The sequence below is a fragment of the Podarcis vaucheri genome, assembly GCF_965113315.1.
Source record: "Podarcis vaucheri genome assembly, chromosome: 7".
Classification (NCBI taxonomy): Eukaryota; Metazoa; Chordata; class Lepidosauria; order Squamata; family Lacertidae; genus Podarcis; species Podarcis vaucheri.
Genome location: NC_138765.1, coordinates 26040521 through 26066159, shown reverse-complemented (window position 1 = coordinate 26066159; position 25639 = coordinate 26040521). Strand labels below are relative to the sequence as shown.

Here is a 25639-nt window from a genome sequence, read left to right as displayed (position 1 = left end):
CCCTGGAGCCTTGGCATGCAAAGCAGGTGTTCTACCACTGAGCTGTGGCCCTTCCCAAATCACGAGAACTCAGGGATGTCCCATGAAGCTGAATGCTGGAAGATTCAGGACAGATAAAAGAAAGGACTTCTTCACACAGTGCGTACTTACATGGAACTTGCTCGCATAGGAGGCAGTGATAACCAATGACTTATATAGCTGTAAAAGAGGATTGGACAAATTCACGAAGAGGGTTGTCAAGCCATGATGGCTATCATCCTCCAGCCCAGCCTCCACAGTTGGAATGCTTCTGAAAACCAGTTGCAGGGAGAGTACTATTGCGCTCGGGTCCTGCTTAAGGGTTTCCTACAGGCATCTGGTGGGCCAGTGTGAGAACAGGATGCTGGACTACATGGGCCTGATCCTGCAGGGTCATATTATGTTCATAAATCATAAGACACCAGGTGGGATTCTTGCTTCCAAATTATGCTAAGAACCTCTTTAAGTCTCTGCGGACTCACGAGTGACTTCCATAGCATGAATGCTAAAATCAGTCAGTTTCCAACTGAACATACATTATGGCTAGGGACATACAGTGGTACCTTGGGTTACAGACGCTTCAGGTTACAGACTCCGCTAACCCAGAAATAGTGCCTCAGGTTAAGAACTTTGCTTCAGGATGAGAACAGAAATCACGCAGCAGCGGCGTGACGGCAGTGGGAGGCCCCATTAGCTAAAGTGGTGTTTCAGGTTAAGAACAGTTCTCCAGAACGAATTAAGTTCTTAACCCGAGGTACCACTGTAGTCTCCAAGCGGGATTCTTGCTTCCCAATTACGTTAAGAACCTCTTCAAGTCTCTGCATGCTCACGAATGACTTCCATAGCATGAATGCTAAAATCAGCCAGTTTCCAACTAAAGACACATTATGGCTAGGGACATGGTCTCCAATTGTCCCTATTTTCCAGGGACTGTCCTGCAGTTAAGAAAGCCATACTGGCTTCTGATTTGATTGTGGAATGCCCCTACTTCCCCCACCAGTGCTGGTGCTGCCAAACTCGGGGAGAAGGATGAGTCACCGCTTGCTCTTAGTGGCAGTGGCGGCTGCGAGGCAGCATCCCGTTGCCTCTCCATGGCCCCTCCATGGCTGCCACTGCTGACCTCCTCTCTTGGGCAGCTCGTAGCAGCTTCTGGAGAGCGGTTGAGGAAGAAAAGAGGCTGCCTTTGCCAAGGCCCAGACTCACATGACACGCCGGCTCTGGGGGGGCAGGCAGAAGGCAGGGCTACCCTGGGCAGGCAGAAAAGGGGAGCAGAGGGCAATGAGTCTCAATTTATTTATATATTTGAAATGCTTTGTGCATCTGCCTCTAATCTTGCCCCTTTCTAAAATTTATTCACTGGTGCATGTTTTTCTTTTTGTACATTGACCAAAGAATAAATTTAAATAAAATAGGAATTAAGGCTGTGTGTTTTTCAGGACAGTGGAGCTTGCGTGTTTTGTGTCCCTTGGTGAAGTGATGGTGGCACTTGCCCTTCTTCTGATAGGAAGCACTCTTTTTTTGGGGGGGGTGAGAGAACAAAAAATGGGGGTCAAGGAGGCTCATTTGCAGGGGGAATGAGAAGGGGGAAGATAAATGTTCCCTTTTCATCTGTGGAATGTTGGGGGGTATGTAGGAATGCTCTATATTTTTAAGCAAACTTAGAAGTCAGAGCACCAGGAGATTTTTGGGCGTGGGGACACAGAAGGGGCAAAGTGTATTTCTAGGTGGGAGAGTTGTTGCCCACAAGATCTTTGAAAGAAAAAAAATAACAGTATATTTTAATGGCAGGAGTCCAGCAATTGGAGTGAGGGAGGAGGGAAAGCTCCTTGTTTGGGAAGTCACTTGCCTCCTTGCCTCTCCTCTGGTGCCAACCACAGAACTGAGCTCATTTTCACCTTCCAGATCTGAATGCAATTAGACTTCAGATATTTCACTTCTCTATTTTTTTGCAATACATTCCTCTACTCAAACAACATATCAAAAGGTGTAAAAAAGAAATGTATTTTAGGATAATATATGTTTGAGAAATGCATCATTTGAGACATTATAAATCTGTATTTTGTGAATTATAATCTCCCCCCCCCCATGGACCACTGGAAAATTGCCGAGGGTCTCAGCAGACCACTTAATGATTTTCCTGCCTGTTGTAGCAATTGTAATTCCAAAGAATTCAGATTATTACAATAAAATACAACATATGAAACAAAAGAAGGAATAAAGACACCATGAAAAATTAATACGAATAGTCAATGTGCTGTCTCCAGTCTTCAGATTGAGGTTGAATCCTGACAAGACAGAAGTACTGTTTTTGGGGGACAGGAGGTGGGCAGGTGTGGAGGATTCCCTGGTCCTGAATGGGGTAACTGTGCCCCTGAAGGACCAGGTGCGCAGCCTGGGAGTCATTTTGGACTCACAGCTGTCCATGGAGGCACAGGTCAAATCTGTATCCAGGGCAGCTGTTTACCAGCTCCATCTGGTACGTAGGCTGAGACCCTATCTGCCTGCAGACTGTCTCGCCAGAGTGGTACATGCTCTGGTTATCTCCCGCTTGGACTACTGCAATGCGCTCTACGTGGGGCTACCTTTGAAGGTGACCCAGAAACTACAACTAATCCAGAATGCGGCAGCTAGACTGGTGACTGGGAGCGGCCACCGAGACCATATAACACCGGTCTTGAAAGACCTACATTGGCTCCCAGTACGTTTCCGAGCACAATTCAAAGTGTTGGTGCTGACCTTTAAAGCCCTAAACGGCCTCGGTCCAGTATATCTGAAGGAACATCTCCTCCCCCATTGTTCTGCCCAGACACTGAGGTCCAGCTCCGAGGGCCTTCTGGCGGTTCCCTCACTGCGAGAGGCCAAGTTACAGGGAACCAGGCAGAGGGCCTTCTCGGTAGTGGCGCCTGCCTTGTGGAATGCCCTCCCATCAGATGTCAAAGCGGTAAACAACTACCTGACATTCAGAAGACATCTGAAGGCAGCCCTGTTCAGGGAAGTTTTTAATATGTGACATTTTTTTTTTTTATAATCATATTTATTAAAATTTCCAATAATAACAGAATAGGAAAATAAGAAAGATAAAGGAAAGAAAGAAAAAGAGAAACTAATTTAGACCCTTCTTTTCATAACCTTCTTTCTGGGACTTCCTCCTTCCCCTCCCGATTGTATTCCCCTTTATCTAAGTTGGTTCCACAAGTTCTCATCCCCAATTAAACCTAATATATTATACTCATAAACCAATTTAAATTTACACCATCTTAGCATCACTCCTCGTCTTATAATAAAACAAAATTTTCCCCAAGATCCGCTCTCATTCCTTCCACGAGTTCCCCCTTTCTAAAAAAAAGAAAAAACAGAAACGTAAAATATCAAAGTTATAAAGAATATAAGATAGAAAGTATAGAGAAATTCAAAAAGTTGGTTACAAAGCCTTTGGATTCTAATGTTCCCCCTCCCTTCCCCGGTTTTGATTCCCCATGTCCATTTGTCTGTATGTTGTCGGCCTGGAGATCTTAAGTCCACAGCCAAATTTATCTCAGTCCATCATGCTGTTTTCTTCGGATTTGGTTGTCTTAATGATGTTTAACTTCGAAAATCCAATCTAATAGAGGCCTTTAATTTTCTTTAATCTTGTTGCTCCTCCCATTATTCTTTCCGTGTCGTATTCAGTCATCTACTCTTTTATTTCTTGGTTTCTCAGGTTTCTGTCTTGTTCAGCTGTCAAAACATTCTTGTTCCAGAATTTAACGTCTCTACAGAGGTTTGTTATTCAGGGACACAGACTTACGTCCAGTTCCTTTCTTGTTTCAATAGAAGATTCTATTGTGTTATAGTCACCTCTGTAGACAAAATAATATTTCAGTTCTGCAGCTTTCCCAGGAGATAAGACCTTTGCACATCCCAGAGTAGTTTTCCACATACGACACTTGTAATGTCCCGAATCCCCTCTAGAGGGATTACAATAACTTTGTATCCTCTAATCCAAAAGTCAATTTGTTGTTTCTTTTTCCCAACAGTTTATATCCATATTTATATCAAATTGTAACAAAATTAACCAGCAAAGAACTTGTAGCAAAGTCCTCTTTATAATTTCCAGTTTTGACAGCTCCTTTGACAGCTGTCAAAATCTCCATCTCTCTTCGCCAGGCTGTCCGAATCGCCCCGGTTCCCAGGGGGGGGTTGCTTTTTCCTCACCCTCGACTCCTCTCCTCCAGCACAGTTCTTATAATTCACATCGTGGAGTTGGTAATTTTTATCATCAATAAGCTTCTGAATAGATCTTGGTTTCTCAGTCCTTGTTTTAGCATGTTTACAATCAGGGAGGGGACTGACTTCCTTTTTTGGATCCCCTCCCGCTCGTGCCAAATCCGGAAAAAATTTTCTTTTTTCCTCCTTTTAAACCCGGTTGCCCAATTACTCACGGGTTGTTGATCAATTGTCCGAATTTCCTTTGGAAGAAGCCAGCGCTCTCCGCCGAATGGCATGCGGCTGCGCCCGGCAGGGGAAGCGGAGGACTCAAAGCACCACGCTACTCCCCGGCGCCCGATCCGTAGCCTTTAAAAAGGCTCTTTCACAAGCCGGGAGAGCGATAACGGTGCCAGCCGAGTCACCATGTCCACGGGATCCGTTCCCGTGGTTTCTAAGGGTCCCCGCGTCGCCGGCGCGGTAGGACCCAGCCCCTGCCGAGCAGACTCCCTCCGGAGCTCGGAGGGAGTCCGCCATTCGGCGATGGCGCCAACCCGGAAGTCCCCACCTTAATATGTGACATTTTAGTGTATTTTTCATCTTTGTTGGAAGCCACCCAGAGTGGCTGGGGAAACCCAGCTAGATGGACGGGGTACAAATTATTATTATTATTATTATTATTATTATTATTATTATTGTTGTTGTTGTTGTTGTTGTTGTTATTATTCAAACACACCACCGAATAGAGCTTGTGGATCACTGATGGTCCAAGGAGCACTCAAAAACAAACCAACCAGAGTTATATAGTCTACAATTTTATATAGATTTAAATATATGTTTAAAATGGTGGTGCTCGCAAAGTGTTTGAAGCTGTATCTGTACTAAGAACCCCACCCTGTGTTCCATTTCCTTCTTGCTCTAATGCAGATTTCTAATTCTGTAGAATCAAGTGCCGATCCATCACCACCACACAAGGTTCCTTAGTTTAACTACGTGCTGTTGGAAGAAATACTGTACCTTTGTTTCCTGGATTAGATGGACTTTTAATGTGACTGAACAGAGCCCTGCTTGTACTTAGCTATATTATCATTTCTCTGCGCCACCCTTGTCACCCAAGGAGACATCAAGGCAACACTTGCGGGGGTTTTGAGCAGTCTCCCCTCCAACAGCTGGCCAGACCTGCACCCACTCAGCTTCAGCAAGATCACCGCATCCGGGACCTTCAGACCATGCCCTGAGACAGCATCTATAGCCCTGCATTGAAAACCCTCTTTGTCCTCTGCTCCTCCAGCAATGCACCTCCATAGCCTTTTTCATGCCGCAGGGTTTTCCAGTGGTGGCAGAGCAGAAGTGGAACCTGTTGCGCGGCGAGAGCAAAGTCAGACGTCCGCTTTCTTCCCGTGTGGGGAAGTGGTCTAGACGTGCACAGAGACATTCTTTGCCCTGAAAAAGCCAGTGTTTTCGAACGCAGTGGATGTGTGCTGAAACCACCTTCACCACACTTTTGAATCGATCTCTGACTTCACCCTAAAAGGATGCATTTTATCCTAGGCATGAAAGAGCAGAGCAGTTATGAGGGAAAGCGCTGCTGCATTCAGGTCCTGCTTGCAAGCTTCTCATAGCACAGTGATGGCCAAACTTGGCCTTTCCTCCAGCTGTTTTGGGACTACAACTCCCATCACCCCTAGCTAACAGGACCAGTGGTCAGGGATGATGGGAACTGTAGTCCCAAAACAGCTGGAGGGCCAAGTTTGGCCATCACTGCCATAGTAGGATCTGACTGGCCGCTGTGAGAACATGATGCTAGATTTTGCTCAATCCAACAGGGCTTGTCTTATGTCTGCTCAAAGGTTTGCCCCACTGAATTAAAACAACAATAACAACTTGTTTTTTCCTCTCTCTGTCTTAGAGAGGGAGGATCTGTGGCCCACCAGATGTTTTTTCCGACTCCAGCGCCCACTGTCTTCGACCCAGGCTGGGATTAATCTAAGTCATTTCTCCCTCTCTTACTTAATTATTAAATTTATTATGCCGCCCTTCATCCCAAGATCCCAGGCTGGTTCTTCCTCTCCTTCCCCGCTTCTGATGTGCTCATGCATTTCCCTCCCTCAAACAGAGCCCAGGGCCATCTACAGACCATAGGATAATGGCAAAACAACATCAGTGATGAAAACAAATACATAACTAATCGATTGATAGATTAACACACAAACCAAACCCAGAAATCTGCACTTACGGTCATTCAGGACATTACCACGCCAAATGCAAAGGGGTTAGGGCAGTGGTACCCAACCTTTCTTTGGCCATGCCCCACCTAAGCATCTCTAAAATCCGGATGCCCCACCGCCCACCCAGTGACATATAATTCTTATTATTCAAAAAGTGAATTCCTGTTCATGTGGAGGAAGCCTAACAGGCCATTCACTGTTAATAACTCATTCTCGAATTGCCCCTCCCTTAAAAACCGAATTGCTCCCCTGTGGGGTGTGAGCGCCACGCTGGGAACCACAGGGTATGCATGAACATAACTGTTGCTGGAAACCATAGCTCGAATCCTGCTTATGGGTTTCCTACAGGTATCTGGTTGGCCACTGTGAGAACAGGATGCTGGACTCCATTGGCTTAGGGCCTGATCCTGCAGAGCTCTTCTTCTATTCTCAATATAAGTTGCTGCCCTATTTATTCTCTCTCTCTCTCTCTCTCTCTCTCTCTCTCTCTCTCTCTCTCTCTCTCACACACACACACACACACACACACACACACACACACGCGCGCGCGCGCTTGCCTTATAGATACGTAGATAACAGCGGCTCCGAATTGCATTCCTGCTTTGCGCCCCCCGACCCCCCTCGCTTGCTCTTCTGCCTGCCCTTCCCCACTTCGACCAGCAGGCGGCATCCTCTGCCTTTCCAATCCTGTCCTTCGCCTCCCGTTCAGAGCCGTCGTTTCTCTCCTCCTCTCTCTCCCCCCCCCTCCCTGCACTTTTTTCTTCTCTTCCCTTCCCTGGAAGCCTGACGTCAGTTCGGTGCTGCTCACTCCCCCCCTTCTCTCTCACTCTCTCTCTCTCTTTTTTGGGGACGAAGGTTTTCGGTTCCAATCAGGCTCTTGCTATTTCAGCTGGAACTGGGGGAATCAATGGCTTCTCTCGGCAACTTTCCGGCGCGCCTCTGAGAAAAAGCTTCTGCTGAGCTTTGGCAGAAGAATAATTCTTTTTTTATTATTATTTAAAGAGAGGAAGAGGAGCAGGGGAAGAAAAGAGAGAAGGGAGTGAGGGACGCCAAGAAGCTTGGAAGAGAGAGGAAAAAAAGAACTTTTTTGGAGGGTGGCTTTCTGCTCTCGTACAACATGCAGAACACCCGGGCTTTGATCTTCATGTTAACCTTCCAGATCTGCTCTTTGGAGACCGAGACGCCTACAGGTCAGCACCCCGAGACCCTCGAACCCTTCCTCCCCGCAGCCCCCTTCTCCGCCCCGCTCGCCCCCTCCGGCCGCTGCTGCGTTTCGCAGCCTGTTTTCTTGGAGAGTTTGGCTAGGCGCTTCGCGGGAGCTTTGCGCGCATTACTTGCGTTGCTCAACTTGTGCTTTCGCTCTCCTCCCTCGCTGCTTTGCCTGCCTGCCTGCCTTCTCCCGCTAACTTCGGAGGCGTCTCGCAAGGAACGAGCCGGCGAGTTCTCCGCGATTGGGAGGCGGCGGCAAACCGGAGTTTGAAACGGACCTGTTTGCCTGGTGGCGCATTTCCTCGTCGGCGTTCGTGGTCCAGGGAAGAGGGTGGCGGGCTGCTGTTGTTTTTGGAGAGCTGGGGCAGGCGAGCGGGCGTTGTGTGTGTTTAAATTCCTGCTCGGGAAGAGGCTGTAAAACGAGCTACCGGGAAAACTTCCTCCCCTTTCCCTGCCTGCTCTCGCTTTCGGTCCTGCCTAAAGTGATTTAAGGTCCCCGAGAGCTCCGGATTGGGCTGACTAGAGAAGGCACTGGGGCTAAGGGGAGTTCAGTGCAACCCTCAATCTCAACCTCCTCCTCAAATATCCCGGGCATCTCCCCCAACTCTTTTTTAAACTGCGGCAGATCTGACGCTTTTCAGCTATCCCAGATGATATATTTTGGAGACCTTTGGGGTTTGGCTTGAATCTGCGTTTCCTCGGTCCCTTTTCCCCTTTTTTGTCCACTTTCTCGTCGGCGGTGGTGGTTGACCGTGCAACCCTAAGTGCGTCTACTCGGAAGTAAGCCCCATTGAATTCTGCGGGGCTTACTCCCACGTAGGAGTGTGTAGAATCGCAGCCTGAGACTTGTGTGTTGCCGAAGGCTTGCAAACGTGTTTCTGGGGAAATAAGGCTGTCTCCTTCATTTCGCTTCCGAATACATATGTTTGTATGTGTATGATTTGAAAAGAGGATACAAGCCAGAGACCACACTCTTTGTCCTGTCCGGTGATGAAGATGATGAAGTACTTTATGGTTGAAACTCTCTGAAAAGGGGTTTTCAGGAGATATTGCTTTGGCTCACAGTTCAAGAGGGGCGCCCAAACATTTACCCATCTCCTTGCAATAAGTCCTGGAATGCCTCCTTTAGAGGATTGTGTGGCACCGGGACCCCTTTAAAGTATCGCCACCTTAAGGGATCCCCTGGGGTGTCCAACATACCCCGAGGGTCTTGTGCCTTTTGGGGGTACTTCTCTCCCCCCTAACCCTGCATGTTGTCCTGACTGTACTTCGCAAGGAGAGAGGTTCCAGGGGCGAGAGGAAGGTGGCCGGATAATATGCTTGCTCGATTTGCCTTTATACCCGGAAGGGAGAACCGTTTCCTTAGAGTAAAACACCAGCAAATGGGCCAACTTTTGACTTTCCCCAGTCACTGCTTTTACTGCAAAGCTTCTAAAAGGCAGTAGAAAGTGTGACTCTCTCTATGTGTGTTGTGTTGAGAAAGCAAAGGCTGGCTTTTATTTTCCTTGGCATTTTTGAAATAAATAAAATAAAAAAACAACAGCTGGATAAATGTCTTTGACACATCAGACTTACTTAGCATGGACTAGGAATAGATCTGCGTTCAGCACAGATGACTTCCTGTGCTGTTGACCTGTGAGCAACCACTTCAAACTTGCCTTTATTTGCTAGGAATAGATCTGTGTTCTCCATAGACGACTTGCTGTGTTATTGACCTGTGAGCATCCACAATCTCTCTCTCTCCCCCCCCCCAACGAGAGTCACATCCCTCCTTTAAACCAACACATCACAGAAGGGAACAAAAGAGACCGCTAAGCATTTTTCTTAAAATGTCAAACAGTTAATATTTTTAATGGCACCTCTACTTTTTAAATAAAAAACTCCCATCCCAATATTGCCATCTCAACACCTGACTTGCATGCCGCCTTTGAAAATATATTGCTTGCAATGAAACCTTTATGAGACCAAGAGCTGTAGGTTGTGGAGAGTTGTTTTTCCTTTCCCCAAAGTGCTACATTCTAAGCCTAGTGTTGTGGTTTCTTTTTAATTCCACTTTGCAGGAATTTTTGGCGATGGTTCACCGACTGAGGTTTCTGTTATGCTTGACGATCCAGTACATTTGTGAACCGTGTCTGGAAACCTACAAACGTCAGTTGCCCTGATCGTGGGTGTCGCTGGGGGAGCAACCTGCCCCCACCCCCATAGCAACAACCCCCTGCTTGCTGTGTTCTGGAAACACTTGCTTCCTAAGTCATATCTGGTTTGGCTGGGTCTGGCCCCCCCAACTGCTTGCATAAATGCACAGTGCTCCGCGTCTGCTTTCAAGCATTCTTAAAGTTTAAAAAGCTGCCCCTGCGATTTGAAACCAACACCGGTTCTAGTGACAGATGACTGAAGGGTTGATAGGCTACATGCAAAAGTCTTCAATGGGTTTAATGTGCAATCGGTCCTTCGGGCATCGAGGGATGTTGAGAAGGTGGGACGCCGGGTGGAGGTTTCTCTCGGGTCCTTTCTGCTTCTCATTACCGGCAGTAGCAGGGAGGAGAGTTCCTCCAGATGGAATTAATGGCTCTGGAATGCTCTTGGGGGTGGGGGCACACATGCCTTATTATTATTGCCTAGCCTTTTCCCAGCCGCGGCATGTGGGGTACAAGAGAAGTGAGGTTTTTGCCATCAAGGTGGGAGTTGGTGCGTGGAAGACCTCAGGATCCTCCAGATCTTAGCCCCTCACCCACCGCTTAGAGGGGAAGGACTTCAAATGCCCTGGCCATGTGGATTTCTCTTCACAGAGTGCTAATTACATCAACATAACATAATAAGCACGGTGTTCCTTCTAGCACAGTTGCTAAAGTGTGTGTGGGATGGTTGACACTGCAAGTTTGAAATCAGTTCTCTTGGGGGCAGTGGGAACTTGCCTCTCTAAGTTAAGGCACAGTTATGGGGCTGGGGCAGACCTTGCATAGGGAACCCCCCCCCAGCAGTATCTAAAGCAAGGGTGGGGAACCTGTGTTCTGCCCCCTCCCCTTGATTTCTTGGAATCCCATTGGCATGGCCAATAGTCAGAGATGTGATGGGAGTCGTAAACCCCCCAAAAGAATATTGTTAAGGGATGATATGTTTTGACATGGGGGAAGCCTCCTGCTGTTGGAGAGGAAGAGAAAGCAATGTTTTCGCAGAGCTCCATGCTGAAAGCCCTGTCTCCCAGTTCTTGAGCAACTTGGCATTCTACTTTCATTTCCTGCTGATATTCTGCAGTCCTTGAGCATCTGGACTTGCCTGGATATTCTTGAGTTGGGGCTTTAAACTAAGTAGTTAAAGGGCCATAACTCAGTGGTGGAGCCACTTAGAAGGTCCCAGGTTCCGTCTCCAGTATCTTCAGGTAGGGCTAGTGGAGACTCCCTGTCTGTAACCCCAGAGAGCTGCTGCCAATCAGTGTAGACAGTACCAGGGTAGATGGACCAATGGTCTGACTTGACACAAAGCAGCCACCTGCTATGTCCCTGCATTGTATAGTATCAGCATATTTTTATCTGTCATTTCCTTGCATGTGTGCGTGTCTATGAATAGGGAATATGCATCTTTCTTTTCAGTGGAGGGCTGTGATAGGGTTTTCTCAGTGGTGATTTTTTTCTTCAACTGCAATGTCCTTTCTCGAACAGAGGAAAGCTTCTCCCTGCATAAACCCAAGCATTCATTACACCGGTAATGGTAGGAGTATCAAAAGCTGTCTTCCACAGACAATTGGCCCATCTAACTCAGTACTGTCTGCACTGACTGGCAGCAACTCTCCAGGGCTTCAGGCAGGCCATGGGTTCTCTCCCAGCCCAACCTAGAGATGTCAGGGATTGAACCCGGGACCTTCTGCATGCAAATCTGATGCTGACCCCTGAGCTACAGGCCTTCCTCCTCAGGTGTTGATGGGGAGCCACATTCCTTTTACATGAGCCTTGATTATTGGAAATTCCTGATACTCCAGGTGATACAAATTTGCAGCGAGCCCCCCCCCACTGCCACTCACACCAGCAGAAACTCTACCAGTACTGTTGCTTTGAATGCCCTGCAGGCTGCCTGGCTGAAACAGATGCGGTTATATGGCAACAGTACTTCTCTTGTGCGATTTAGATAAGTTGCATGAAGTAAGCCACCCATACTCACTAGCAGATTCTGCAAACTTGTTACTGATTAAAAGCTTGTTCCATCAAGCCCTGAACATCACAGGCAAGGGGAGTTTGTCCTTTTTTGGAGGCTGTTCTCATATATTCATTCATATATATATATATATATATATATATATATGCTTTCGTAGATTTTCACGGGTACAGGAATGCAGGTTTTGGTGTCTTCGGGTGTCTTCCCGTGTAAGAGTCGGGGTGTCTGTGTGACGTTTCGACGAGGTCTCACTCGTCATCTTCAGGCTGGTGCTTTCGGCTTCTTGTTACTGGAACAGAGCAGAGTCTGGTGTTTGAGTTTGGATATCACCCAAGATATCCCTCAAGTAATTAAGGAACAAAAGAAGAAAAGGCACACTAATCTAGGAACTTCCTCTCTGCCCAGAACGTTGGAGGCTATACACCACACCCCTCAACAGTATTTATAGGAACTCAAACACCAGACTCTGCTCTGTTCCAGTAACAAGAAGCCGAAAGCACCAGCCTGAAGATGACGAGTGAGACCTCGTCGAAACGTCGCACAGACACCCCGACTCTTACACGGGAAGACACCCGAAGACACCAAAACCTGCATATATATATATATATATATATATATATATATATATATATATATGCAGGTTTTGGTGTCTTCGGGTGTCTTCCCGTGTAAGAGTCGGGGTGTCTGTGCGACCGAAGACACCAAAACCTGCATTCCTGTACCCGTGAAAATCTACGAAAGCATATATATATATATATATATATATATATGAATGAGAGATCTCCTCTGCCATTGGAATGAGCTAAGTTCTTTCCTTGAATCTCACGCAGGTCGCTGCTTGAGCATTGGTCACTTGATGGCTGCAGTGTCAAGTGACAACTTCTGTACAAGGAGCCCCCCCCCGGCACCATGCACCAATCATGGCTTAAATCTGCCTCCCCCAATTTGGTGCCCTCCAGATATTTTGGATTATGAAACCCTCTTAGGGCGTTTCCCTCAGATATTTCTCTCATAACTTCTTCTAGCCTCGGGATGGCCTGACTCTTCGCTTGTGGATGGCTGGTGCTGTTTTGGCCCCATCAGCATTGGGGCTCCCAGCCTGAACATTGGAAACAGAGGGAATGATTTGTTGTCAAGTCCTGGTAGTCGAAGAGGGGCTAGGCCCACCGGTTGTGCCTTTTGCTTGTTGACATGACATACCATGTAGAGCCAACAAGCTGTGCATATGCAGATTGATTTCCAGTCACACTCTGCAGACAACATTTAGGTGCTGACCTTTGGATCGGTCTGTAGAGGCTGCCCACTGTATAGGCAGTGGTAGAACATGCGTTTATTTCAGCTGCACATATTTAGGCTGCAAACACCTCTTAGCCAGTGCCATTGGACTCAGTTGATCTTCCCTGGTGCTGCCAGCCAGATCCCCAGGGCTGATTTGAAGTCTCCAGGTGTGCCTGGCCCACTCCAAGTCGCAGGGAGAGGGACTGACTCTCCAGGTGGATGAGAGAGCCTTTAAATTTTATTATTAAGAAGACTAGAATACCCTTGGGGTCCCTTCCAATTCTATGGCTGTGTGTGCAGCTTCCAATCTTCAGCCAGGCAGGAGCCAGCTACAAATTATTGCATAGGCCTGTGTTTGTGTGTGTTTGCCTGCCTGCCTTCCTCCATTCCCTCCTCCCCTCTCCCAATTAACTTCTGTCTCCAGGGCTCAGTGATGGGAGGGAGCATAAAGGGAGAATGACCATGGCCTATCCTCATGACATCACCAGGGGTCACCCCAGTGGCTCAGGTTCGGACCCTGAAGTCTCAGTGGCTGGGATGCTGCAGACCCGGCAACCCTCATCTCCCCCCCCCCATAAACCTGTATAGGATTGTTCTGTACATCACCGTGAGGTATGGGGACTAAGAGGTCACAGTTAGGTCTTCCAAAAGGATGGAACTTTCACAGGCGCCTGCAGATTCCCAGCCACTGGGCAGTGGTGAAGGTAAAAATGAATTCCATGGGAAAAATGGAGGAAGCTTTTGGCTCAAAGGGTGAACAACCACAAAGGAAGAGCATAAGCAAATTCTGTATGGAAGTGGCCATCCTTTGGGATGCCCCCCCCCCCCGCTTCTATTATGGGAATAAAAGCATTGAGTGAGTACCATGTCTCCCATACTTGTGCAACAGAAATTCCTCCTGACTGTGTGCCTTTGCACCTTTCCAGATCAGCTCTAGATAGCTGGGAGAGCCTCTGGAGCAGATTTCATGGAGTAAAGCATAATGGCTTCTGAATGCGACCTGATGTGCCCTTATAGCCCACCCTTTGCCAAATGGTCCCAGGGTGAATTGTAAAATAAACAAAACAAAACAAAATAGTTAAGATAAGGATAGTGTACAATTTAAAATAAAAGTCAAGAAAACGGTGAATATCAGATGAACAGCGCTCAGAGACAGAACATTGGTGTCACATGCAGAAGGTCCCAGATTCCATCTCCGACCTTCAGATAGGGCTGGGAATGGCTGCTGCCTGAAACCCTGGAGTGGGACTTCTGGTCAGAGTAAACAAAAAGGCCACAAGAGGAGGCTGCTGGATCAGGCCAATGGCTCATCTAGTTCAGCATCCTGTTCTCATGGTGGCCGAAAAGATGCAAGAGTGCTGTCCCCACCTGTGGTTTCCAGCAACTCAGTATTCAGTAGTCCAGTATTCAGAACAAAATAAAAAAATTCCTTCCAGTAGCACCTTAGAGCACATGAAAGCTCATACCAATAACAAACTTAGTTGGTCTCGAAGCTGCTACTGGAAGGAATTATTTTATTTTGTTTCGGCTATGGCAGACCAACACGGCTACCTACCTGTAACTAGAACTATGGTATTCAGAAGCATTGCTCCGCTTCTAGCGCTGTGGAAGCATAGCATAGCTATCATGGCCAGCTGCCTTCAGTAGCCCTCTCCTCCAGGAATTGGTCCTCTAAGTCAGTGGCCATCACTGCCTCCAGTTGCTAGATTACCAAATAGGCAGAGTAGGTACCAGCCTATGGGCCCCATGCCACTTAGGGGCCCTGCGACAATGGATCAAAATAACATTGATTTGATCTTGAAAGAAAATTACAATCAAGCTTTCTTAGTTCAATGTTACCCCACTAGAGGAGGGGCCCTGAGGTTTTGACTGCCTAGGGGCCTCCACAGGGTTTAATCTGGCACTGATTGCCTCCTGTGGGGCTGAGTGTGACGTTAACATATGAGAGAGTGCTGGAGGTGAAATAGTTAAACAGGTTGCCCAGTCAGGACCCAGGGGGGTGGAGTCAGTGGGACTATAAAACCAGCTCTGGGAGGGGCAAAGGGGGGAGTTCGATGAGGAGTTCATTGGAAGTTTGGTGGTTGGTTGGAGTGGGAGTGAGTTGGATTAGAGCCTGTGGTTAGGTTGAGTTAGTGTAGCGAAATAAGCTGAGTCAGGAACAGTTAGGGGCTAGGAAGACAAGTAAATATCTGAGAGGTGGTTTAGTGAGTGAGAGCAGGTAGCGGAAGTTATAGATCTGGATAGACACCCCATGAATATAATTGACCGATACCGTTTATGAAACCACACGCTTGTTAAACTGCAGTAAATAAACAGAAGTTTATGTTCCAGTTTAACTCTGACTAGACTCAGTGTTGTACCAGGTAGGGCCTGGGTGGTGGCAGTGAGAAATAAAGTAGTGGCACAGGGATCAGTAGATGGTGAAACGTCCGGGAACCCTGTGTGATCGCCACAGTGAGTTCCACAGTTTAACTATGTGCTGTGTAAAAAAGTGCTTTGTCTTACCTGTCCCAAACCTTCCAACATTCACGAGTTCTAGCATTATGAGAGAGGGAGCAAAACTTTTCGCTATCTACCTTATCTGTACTGAGCTAGATGGAGCAATGGTCTGACAAGGGGTAAGGCGGCTCCCAATATTTTGCTACCTGCAGTCCTCAGCAATGGGTTGTGTGTGTGTGTGTGTGTGTGTGTGTGTGTGTAAGGAACTCCTGCCATCGCACGCGGCCACATTACCGTGGCAGCGCAACAAATGTGCGCTGTACTCAGGGCGCATGTGTGCCATTGTAGCTCCGAGTAACTGTGTGGTGTCGCCTCTGCAACACAAACAGAAGATGAAATACTATTCTGTGCATGGATGTGCTCCTTGCCTACAAGGAGGGGGCAGTGTGGAAAGCCAGCCAAGTTCTAAATGCTCCCGGATATGATGGATGCACTAAAATAAACAATCCCATATTTCTGCAGTGACGTTCCTCGGGTTCCTGCTGGATTGGGGGGGGGGGGCTTGGCCAGGTCTTCTCTGGCTAATGTTACTTGGATGTGAGTTACAAATTCAGTGGGTGGGTGGGGGGTTGACTTTGGACTGGATTCAGGATTTGGAGGAAATGTCTGTTGGAGGCGATGAGTTTTGCTGTAATTATTCTTTGCCAAGTTGTCATCTAGGATCTGGCAGCTGCCTCTACATTTCCATGCGGGGACTCCAAGATACCCACCCCCAATGGGAAATGGCTGTAGCTCCGTGGTAGGGCATCTGCCTTGCATGCAAAATGTCCCAGATTCAATCCCCAGCATCTTTGAGCAGGGCTAGGAGAGGTCCCCACTCCCTTCCTGCAAAAGCCACTGTCTATCAGTGTTGTGACAGTAGCAGCTGACTATGTTATTTGTTGCTGGTTCAGACGGAAATCCCTGAATACAGTGTTAGGAGAGGAAGGGAGTGTGTGTTTTTGAGTTGCTTTGCGTTGCCTGTTAATAAAATGCTTCTAGTTCTCAAGCGCTTCACAATGTCATTTGTGTCTGCTGAGGTTTTGGAAACAAGAATGCATGTTTTAAAAATAGACTCGACTTACTATATCGCTCAGAATTTATGGGGCCTAAACTGTTACCCTTCAACTTTGAAATAAGGGATTTGCTTGTAACAGTAGTCTGCTCTAAAACAGGGGTGATACAGGGTTTTCACGTACCACAGAGCAGTGTCCAGAAAATCAGAACAGCCGGCATGGATGTAATTTCTGTAGAATTGATTCAGTTTTTGGTTGCAAAGCAAGCATGTACCAGAATATGCCTGCTTAATCCCTCATGTTTGCACAAAAGACTGTCTTGCTTTTGGCCTGGAGTAGGGCTGCATATACCCCCACCCCCAAAGAAATCCTCGCAACTGTAGGTTGTTAAGGGCGCTGGGAATTGTAGCTCTGTGAGGAAGTAAACTACAGTTCCCAGAATTCTTTGCGTGTGTGCTTTCCGTGTTTGGCATCTACACAGCCAATTTAATTACAGTCATACCTGTGGATAAATACGCTTCAGGATAAGTATTTTTGGGTTGCGCTCCGCGGTGACCTGGAAGTAATGGAGCGCGTTACTTTCAGGTTTCACCACTCGCGCATGCACAAACGGTCAAAATGACATCACGCGCATGTGCGGAAGCGGCGAAACACGACCCACAGATGCACAGTTGCGTCTTACGTACTGTTCAGGATGCGAACGGGGCTCCAGAATGGATCCCATTCGCATCCTGAAGTACCACTGTATTAGTTTCACACTTCTGTGTAAAACAGGAATAGCAAAGCCCTACATGGCAGGGTTGTTGTGAGGAGCCAACAAGGTGCAGATTGCAAAGCACTCTGCAGATGCATTTTTTAAAAAAACACCCATGTATTTTAAAGACAACAGGGCATTTTTATGTGAACGACATTCAACTAAACCTTAAGATCAGCAGGTGGCCCTTACTCCCTCTTGGCTGCGCTTCCAAGGTTTTCTCCAACTGTTGCACCCCTCGTGATGGAACGCCCTGTTGTTCCTGTTTGAATGAACTTCCCTTGATCCTTTGGTCCTAATTGGACCATCACTGGAGAACACAAGGAGGCTTCTTCTTTGTTCCTTAAACAATGTGGGTGAGGAGAGAGAATCTGCAACCCCCTCCGCTAGGAAGGGATTCTGAGACAGAGAGCCTCATGCAAAGAGCCAAGCAACCTCGCCGGAGAGATGGAATGGAAGGAGAAAGCTATGGGATGGAGGGAGGGAGGGTTAAGTGACAGGCTGTCCTCAAGCATCCTAAGGCAAACTGAGTGGGGCTGTGGAGCCCTGGCAGCAGCTTGAATATTAATCGGGTCAGCCACCTTTCCAGATGTAGCCAGAATGGTGGGTGCTGTAATTAGGAAGCCTGCTGAGATTTCATTCATGTATTAATTATGATCGTCTCTGTGAACAGAATAACGGCTTCTTCGCCTTTCTTCTACTTCTGGTCTGTTGCTTTTAAAATGCACTTAGTCAAGTGAGCAGGGAATGCAGAAGTCTTGTTTTTGAACCCGGGGGGGATGCAAATGAAGTCCGCAGGGGGTCGGTGTGGAGAAGGGAGCGCCCTGATCAACTCTTTACTCCTCTGCCAAGCCTAACAGCCTGAAGTTGTTTTCGCTCCCTTCTGCTCCTCAAAATGACCCGCCGGAGTCTTCCAGAGAGTGAATAAATTCCAGCAGAATAAGCAGCCGCCGCCGGGTTGTTGTGGGCGAGTTTTCCACTCACCTTCCTCTTTTTCGGACTCAGGAATCTGGATGGGCACTCGCACTTGGTATCCTGCTCTGCTGAGGCCTGTCCTGGATTAACTGTGTCAGCTGGCTGGCAACTGCCTTTTGAATTTCCCACAATGCCCCAGGGCAATGGTGTGCTGCAGGCATTGTGGCCGTCCCAATCTGACCTGCGCCGATTGCTGGGCTGCCAGCCACCCCTGCCTCCTGAAACCCATCGAGGCAGAAGAGGATGCTTCTGCAGAGGAGCCCCTGGACCAGTCTAGAACTTGCCCTTCAATGGGAAATCCTCCATAGGAGACCCTCTTCAAATTATTATTGAATCCATAGGCTTCAGTGTTTCACAGATGGATGTAAGCAGTGCTTTTTTGGGTGTGTGTGTGTGTGTGTGTGTGTGTGCAGAGGTACGCATACCCCAAAACGTTTTGTGAATCTAAGTTTGGCCTCATTGAGGGGCAGTGTTTCAATATGAGTAGGAAAATGAGAGTACCCCTAAACTGTTTTTATAGAAAAAAGCACTGGATATAAGGACCTGCTCGTAACACCAGTGGTGGCTATTGCCCATTGGGACAGGTGAGGCAAAGAGAGAGAGCGCAGCAGTAGGGGCAGCCAGCTAGTTTTCTCCTCCTCCTCCTCCCTACTACATTATACAAAGGCAACAATGGGACTAAGGAGAAGGAAGCAGATAGGCCGTCCCACCCCTCTGGACTGGTTGTAAGTCGGAAGGCAGGCAGGCATGCAGGCAGATGTTGGTTGGTTAGTGGGGCAGTGTCCCACTCAGCCTAATAGAGGTGTCTCCACTGTAGACTAATCTATACAGGCCAGTTAAAACATTATAAATACATTATAAACATGTGTCACCAGAGGGCGCTTAGAGCAGTATAAAATCATCAATGTAAAATTGCATTGAGAGCTATTGTCAGGGGCTCAGGAACAGAGGCACAGGGGAGAGAGGAGATGGAGAGCGAAGGGGAAGGATCTGAGGGCAGCGTAGGGGAGTATGGCAGTGACCTGAGAGATTCCATGAGCTTCTCCAGCGAATCAGAAGATTCCCAGAAGGAGGCGCCGATGGTCAGGGCAAGGGGGGCCAGCGGGGACTCCCAAAGCAGCAGCTGGAGATCAGGGCCAGCTTCCCCACCAGAGCGTAGTGGGGGGGAGGAGTCCCAGGTGTCAGGGCCAGCGTCTCCTCCAGCAGGGAGAGAAGATGAGTCGAGACTGGCCACACCTCCAGCGGAGAGTGGGGGAACGGAGGGGAGGTCAAGTACAGCTAGCCTCCCCGAAGGGGGAAACAGTGACAGGAGCAGCGTAACGGTCAGGAGGAAGGTTGCCGGCTGGGCGCGCGCGCCAAGTTCAAATGTACAGGCGCGCGGGACAGCAGAAAGCCCAGATCGGGAACCAGGTCCTAAAACAGGTTTTTCTTTTTAGTGTTTCTGCAGTCAGTAGAGGGACATGGGTGGCGCTGTGGGTTAAACCACAGAGCCTAGGACTTTCCAATTAGAAGGTCGGCGGTTCGAATCCCCACGACGGGGTGAGCTCCCATTGCTCGGTCCCTGCTCCTGCCAACCTAGCAGTTCAAAGTGCAAGTAGATAAATAGGTACCACTCTGGTGGGAAGGTAAACGGTGTTTCCGTGCACTGCTCTGGTTCTCCAGAAGTGGCTTAGTCGTGCTGGCCACATGACCTGGAAGCTATATGCCAACTTCCTCGGCCAATAAAGCGAGATGAGTGCCACAACCCCGGAGTCAGCCATGACTGGACCTAATGATCAGGGGTCCCTTTACCTTTACCTTACAGTCAATATAGATCCAGCCTATGTAACACCCACATCATCACATCAAGGACAGGATAGAAAAATGCTTTGCTGGATCTGGGGCACATCCAATCCAGCAAATTGTCTCCAGCTTGCCAGGCACCTTTGGAAGCTCACAAGCAGCTTTTTGAAAATTAGCACCTGGCTATCGGCCACCTGTGGCCAAGTGAAGATGCCTGGGCACCAGGATGGTGCCTGACATCTCCACCATCTGTTGAATTTTATCTGTACAATCAGAATGAATTTCAGGACCCAAAAAGTCGTATTGAAAAATGCGTATTCAGAGCCGTCTGGCCCCAAAATGTCAACTAGACATTCCACTTTTGGCGACTGCAAGCCTGGTTTAAGGAGCCATTTGGCACCTAGCTTATATGAGTATCTGACACTGCTCACAAGCAGTTAGGCTAGAGCAGTGCAATGATAAACTTTGCTTGGTTTCCTATCTCCATTCCATCCCCAAACTCACCTGGTGTTAGGAAAGCTTAGGGACTGACCGTAATTCAGTGGGAGAGCACTGAAGTCTCTGGCATCTCTGGGTAGGGCTGGGAACGTCCCTTGCTTGAAATCCTGGAGAGCTGCTGCAAGTCTGTGCAGACAGTACTGAGCTTGATGGACCAGTGGGTCTGACTCAGTATAGGAGCTTATTTTGCTTTTAGGGCAAAGCAGCTCCTGCCCCTGATCTCAGCCCACCTTTATGCACTTGCTGCAACTTGTAGCTTTAATTGGTTTCAACAGCAGGCTAACCGTGACCTGTTAAAATTTATGAATGGGGACCTGGTAGCAATCTAAATAAATAAATAACCCATAATACCAAAGTGTGCTGCTGGGGAATGATGGATTGCTGTAAAATGAAACAGCCAGGCCTTCCAGCAACAGACAACCTGATATTCAACTAGAGAGGAGGGAGGGAGGGAGAGAGTTAGTAAGGGAGACAGAGATGACCAATGCAACAGAGTTAAAAGTTGGACACTTCCCACCAGAAAGTTGTAATATGGCAGCTGGAGGGTTGGTTGGATAATTATGGGATGAGGAATGGTGCTTGCAGTCAGGTTCATTGGCTTTATGTGGGTCTCTTAATTTTACTTGTTGATCTCTTACTGTTTATTTTATTTTATTTTTGTATATAAACCACCCGTGGGAACTAGGCTGGCTTAGCCATTAAGCAACATCAGCACATGCTTAGGGCATCAAGGGAAGGGGGCCACCACAGGAATTTTCCATTGCCAGGTTTTTAACATTAATGGTCACAAATTGCTCAGCTGAGCATTCATTTTCTCAGTTGAAGTATATTAAAAAATCCCAGTAGAACAACTATGCAACAAGGCAGGCTGGATGCCTCATCTCTGCTAAGTATAGAAGCAGACGTGTTACATAATATTAGTTTCGAGGATCTGATAAAAGACCTTTTAATTAGAAAAAGTAGGAAAATCCCCCCCCAGATATAAATCAAGTTGAATTACAGTACACAAAAAGAAACATTATTTTCCATCATACAGTAAGTTTTGTTTCATTTCAAAAAATAAAAAAAATATTTTACGGCCTATTATTGTTTATATTTTGAATTAGATACATAGGGGGGGGCACCCAAATCTTTTAAGTTCATAGGTATGCCTAAGCAGCCTCCCCATTTGGCCCGCCAAGCCTTTTCAGTCTAGCCATGCCTACTTGCCCTACTTGACATTGTGTATAGTGGGGAGGGAGTTCCATAAATGAGGGGCCACTACCAAGAAGGCTCTGTTCCAGGCCAACCCCTCCTCACCAACTCTGAGGGCTGAGGGACTACCACAAGGGCCCTGCCTGTTTCTATTTGTACCTGGGAGGGTCTGTAGGGAGTGAGGCAGTCTTTTAGACATTTGGGGCCTACATAATTTAAGGACTTTAAACACGAATGTGAGCACATTGAGTTAGGCCCACAAATGACTACAATTCCATTCCATTCCTGCCCATCAGCCATGCTACTTAGGGCTCCAAAGTCCTTCATATAGGAAGGACATAGGAAGGACATAAGAAGTTGCCTTATACCAGGTCAGACCATTGGTCAATGTTTAGGGTTGCCACATTTCAAAAAGTGAAAATCCGGACACAAAAGAGGTTGAACATTTAGGACATTTAGGTGGTTTCCACCTGAATACTGTTTCCGACGGCTGAATCCCAGCTATGTCCAGGAAATTCTGCACGTATGGCAACCCTAATGTAGCTCAGTATTGTCTTCACTGACCGGCAACTGATTTCAAGCAGGAGTCTCTCCCAGCCCCACCTGGAGATGATTGGGATTGAACCTGAGACCTTCTGTTTGCAAGGCAGATGCTCTGCCACTGAGCTATGGTCCTTCCCCATATGAGGGCCTCATGGTGGTCACATTGAGGACCCCAGCTCCAGTGCTTACACTGACTGACTCAACAAGGGTCCTGAGCAGTTCCAGGAGCAGGAGTAGTTCTGCATGCTGCAGAGTCTTTGAGAATAAACTAGCAAGGGCAATCACAACAGCTCAAAGTTGGCTTCATTAATCCTAGATTCAAAAAACCAAAATCCCAAGCTACTGCTTTGAACATAAAGGAATGAAGGACATTCAAGGAACATTCAAGGAATGAAGATGGTCTGTCAAGGGCACGTATCTCGCCTTCCAGCCAAAGAAACCAGACAAGGCCAGCTGTATTACTTGCACCTCTTCTGTGCTCCAAAGAGGGGGAAGTGCAGCTCAGCAGAGGCCAACAACACCCACCCAACCAAGGATTCAGGTCAGCCTCCTCCATGGGGAGGTTTTTTTTGGGGGGGGGGGGCGCCTAGCCCTGGCGCTCACCCCCAAGGCTCTAGCCGCCAGAAGCATGCCGCCCTTTAAGCAGACGACATGGAGCTTGCCGCCATTACCTCCGCAGCAAACCGGAAGTCTGAGGGGCTGCTTATTTCTCTCCCTTTGACTGCTTCTGCCATGGTAGCTGGAGGGAAGAGGGGCTCTCCACTGGATCTAGATCCAGGCATGATTGAAAAATATTCATGAGCAGCCCTGAGGATGGAGCTGCGGTTGACATTCCTCCCCTCGGTGTGCGTGCCTCTCCCCGCCTCAACGCTTTCTTGAGTTAGTGACTAGGAGATCATTTCTCTGAATGTATATTTACATTTTTCCAGGTTGCTAAACTCTGATAATCACGTCTATAATCCACGATAGTCTGTTTATAATGGGCTCATAAAAAGAGAAGGATGAAAAGGATTTGCATCCTTACCGTTGTTCGGAGGGTGGCCAAGGCAGCAGCACGAGGCAGGTGTATCCCATCCTTCCTGAAATAGCTCAAGGGGGACGTACACAGCTATTTCATCTCCCATCCCCATAACAGCCCTTTTATAGAATCATAGAATCATAGAATCATAGAGCTGGAATAGACCACAAGGGCCATTGAGTCCAACCCCCTGCTAAGCAGGAAACACCATCAGAGCACTCCTGACATATGGTTGTCAAGCCTCTGCTTAAAGACCTCCAAAGTAGGAGACTCCACCACACTCCTTGGCAGCAAATTCCACTGTCGAACAACTCTTACTGTCAGGAAGTTCTTCCTAATGTTTAGGTGGAATCTTCTTTCTTGTAGTTTGAGGTAGGTTACTTTTGAGGTAGGTTAGGAAATGAGGCCGTGACTGGGACCACCCAGTGAGCTGTGTTCACCAATGGGGATCTGGACTTCTAGGTCCTAGTTCAACACTCTAATCACTTTGTGTGAATTCTTTCAGGTTTTGGTGGCCCATGTCAGGATTGCAAGCTGCCAACCTTGGTGGAAAATGCCTTGTTTGGTGCAACAAGTCAGAAGCCTCTCAACTGTCTGGTTTACCTGCATTAAGTTGGAGCATTTAAGGGAATATTTTTCCCCTGTGTCATTTTATTTGCAAATGGATCGTCCTCTCCTGCTTCTTCTGATTGTTGTGCTCCTTGAATAATATTTGTTACCTGCTGGAATGAGCCAGGGCTGTTTCCCACCTGAGGGGAGAACCTTTTTACCCAGAGAGCGGTAAGATCCATGTAGGGCAAAACTGCTTCCATTCCACAGTATGTTGCAAGGGCTGAACAGATCAAGAATCCGTGGCCAGCTCTGCCCTGTGCAAACATTACCTTTTCTGGGCATCCATGGCAGGGAAACAGCAAGCAGTGAGCTACGGGGCACCAGCCCAAGACCCCACAGCCATGGTGGGGGTCTCTAAATGACTGCAACTTACTTTCTCTTTTCTAAGCCCCATATCTTTACAGAACAGGAACACTGCTGCTGTTAGAGTGAAGCTCTAGACCAGTTCCTGAAGACCTCAGTCCTGAGTGCGAATTAGGCACTTGGGACTCTCCATGGGCCAACTCCCACTTGACCTGCTTTACACCCTCCTTGATGCCTTTGCTTGGCTGAAAAGTGTCCCTTGAAGCTTTTTGCTTCTCTGGCTAGAGAGCAGTGTGCGAAGAAGCTAGACCACTGTACAAAGATAACATGTGCATGCATTGATCCAGCCACCAACAGCATATGGCCCCTGGAAGGTTGTTCGGAAGGCAGTGTGCCCCTTGAGCTGGAAAAGGTTCCTTGGTCCTTCTCCAGACAGTGACACAAAGCCTTCTTTGCTATGCCCCAGAGAGGGATAGCTTGGTGCAAGGATGACGAATCTGTGGTCTTCCAGCTGCTGCTGGACTCCAACTCCCATCACCCCTGATGGCTGGGGCTGATGGGAGCTGGAGTCAGTGACATCTGGAGGGCACCTGTTCCCCCATCCCTAATGTTAGTACACTGAGTGGCACCAGTTCTCCATCTTCAAATACCTGAAGGGAAGATGGAGCAAGCTTGTTTTCTGCTGCTCCAGAGGGTAGGACCGAAACCAATGGATTCAAATCACAGGAAAGGGGAGTCCGATGAAACATTAGAAAGAACTTTCTGTGGGTAAGAGCTGTTTGACAGTGGAAAAGGTGGTGGACTCTCCTTCCTTGGAGGTTTGTAAACAGAGGTTGGATGGCCTGTCAAGGATTATTGATTCCTGCACTGTGGGGGCAGGGGATTGGACTAGAGGACACTTGGGTTCTCTTCCAAGTGTACAGTGTTATGATTTTAGGACTTTGGATAGGGGAAATTTCCTGCTTTACCTGGAGAAGTTGAGGATAGGACCGGGGACCTTCTCCACGCAAAGGAGCTTCTGTGCCATGCTGAGCTACAGCCCTTCCCCGTTTGGCCGCCATTGATCAATAAGTGATGTGTAAACGTAGGTTGGAAGATCAAAGCTGGGCTGCAACCGGCTGAGAGCAAAAGATGCCATGGGGTGTGTGTTGTGGGGAGGGGGAAATGCTGCTAGCTTGCGCCACCGTCCTTTCTCAAAGTTCCAGCCTGTTTGTGGTAATGTATTCTGGAGAGCCATGGTTAATTCATCCTCTTCCCTGGCCTCCACGTTAGCTCTGCCTCTCTCCTGCTGAGAGCGCTATTGTCTGGAATACTGAGCAGGCACGTTCTCTCTTTGAACGCCTGCTTGGGATTGGGGTCAGGGATTGGAACGAATCGGCTTGGCTTCCGTCTGCCAGAT

At 47.9% G+C, this 25639-nt stretch overlaps 1 protein-coding gene across 7 annotated transcripts in view; it reads left to right on the top strand.

Annotated features, from left to right (window-relative positions):
* Nucleotides 1–7244: 7244 nt before the first annotated feature.
* PTPRU (protein tyrosine phosphatase receptor type U) overlaps nucleotides 7245–25639 on the top strand; it is a 381886-nt gene continuing 363491 nt past the window's right edge. For 5 of the 7 annotated variants that reach the window (XM_082231472.1, XM_082231471.1, XM_082231470.1 and 2 more), the window contains exon 1: nucleotides 7245–7621. In XM_082231472.1, coding sequence (XP_082087598.1) covers nucleotides 7549–7621 — 73 coding nt within the window. In that variant the 5' untranslated portion in view covers nucleotides 7245–7548. The remainder of the gene's footprint in view (nucleotides 7622–25639) is intronic. The other 2 variants (XM_082231474.1, XM_082231473.1) reach the window with 1 other exon arrangement.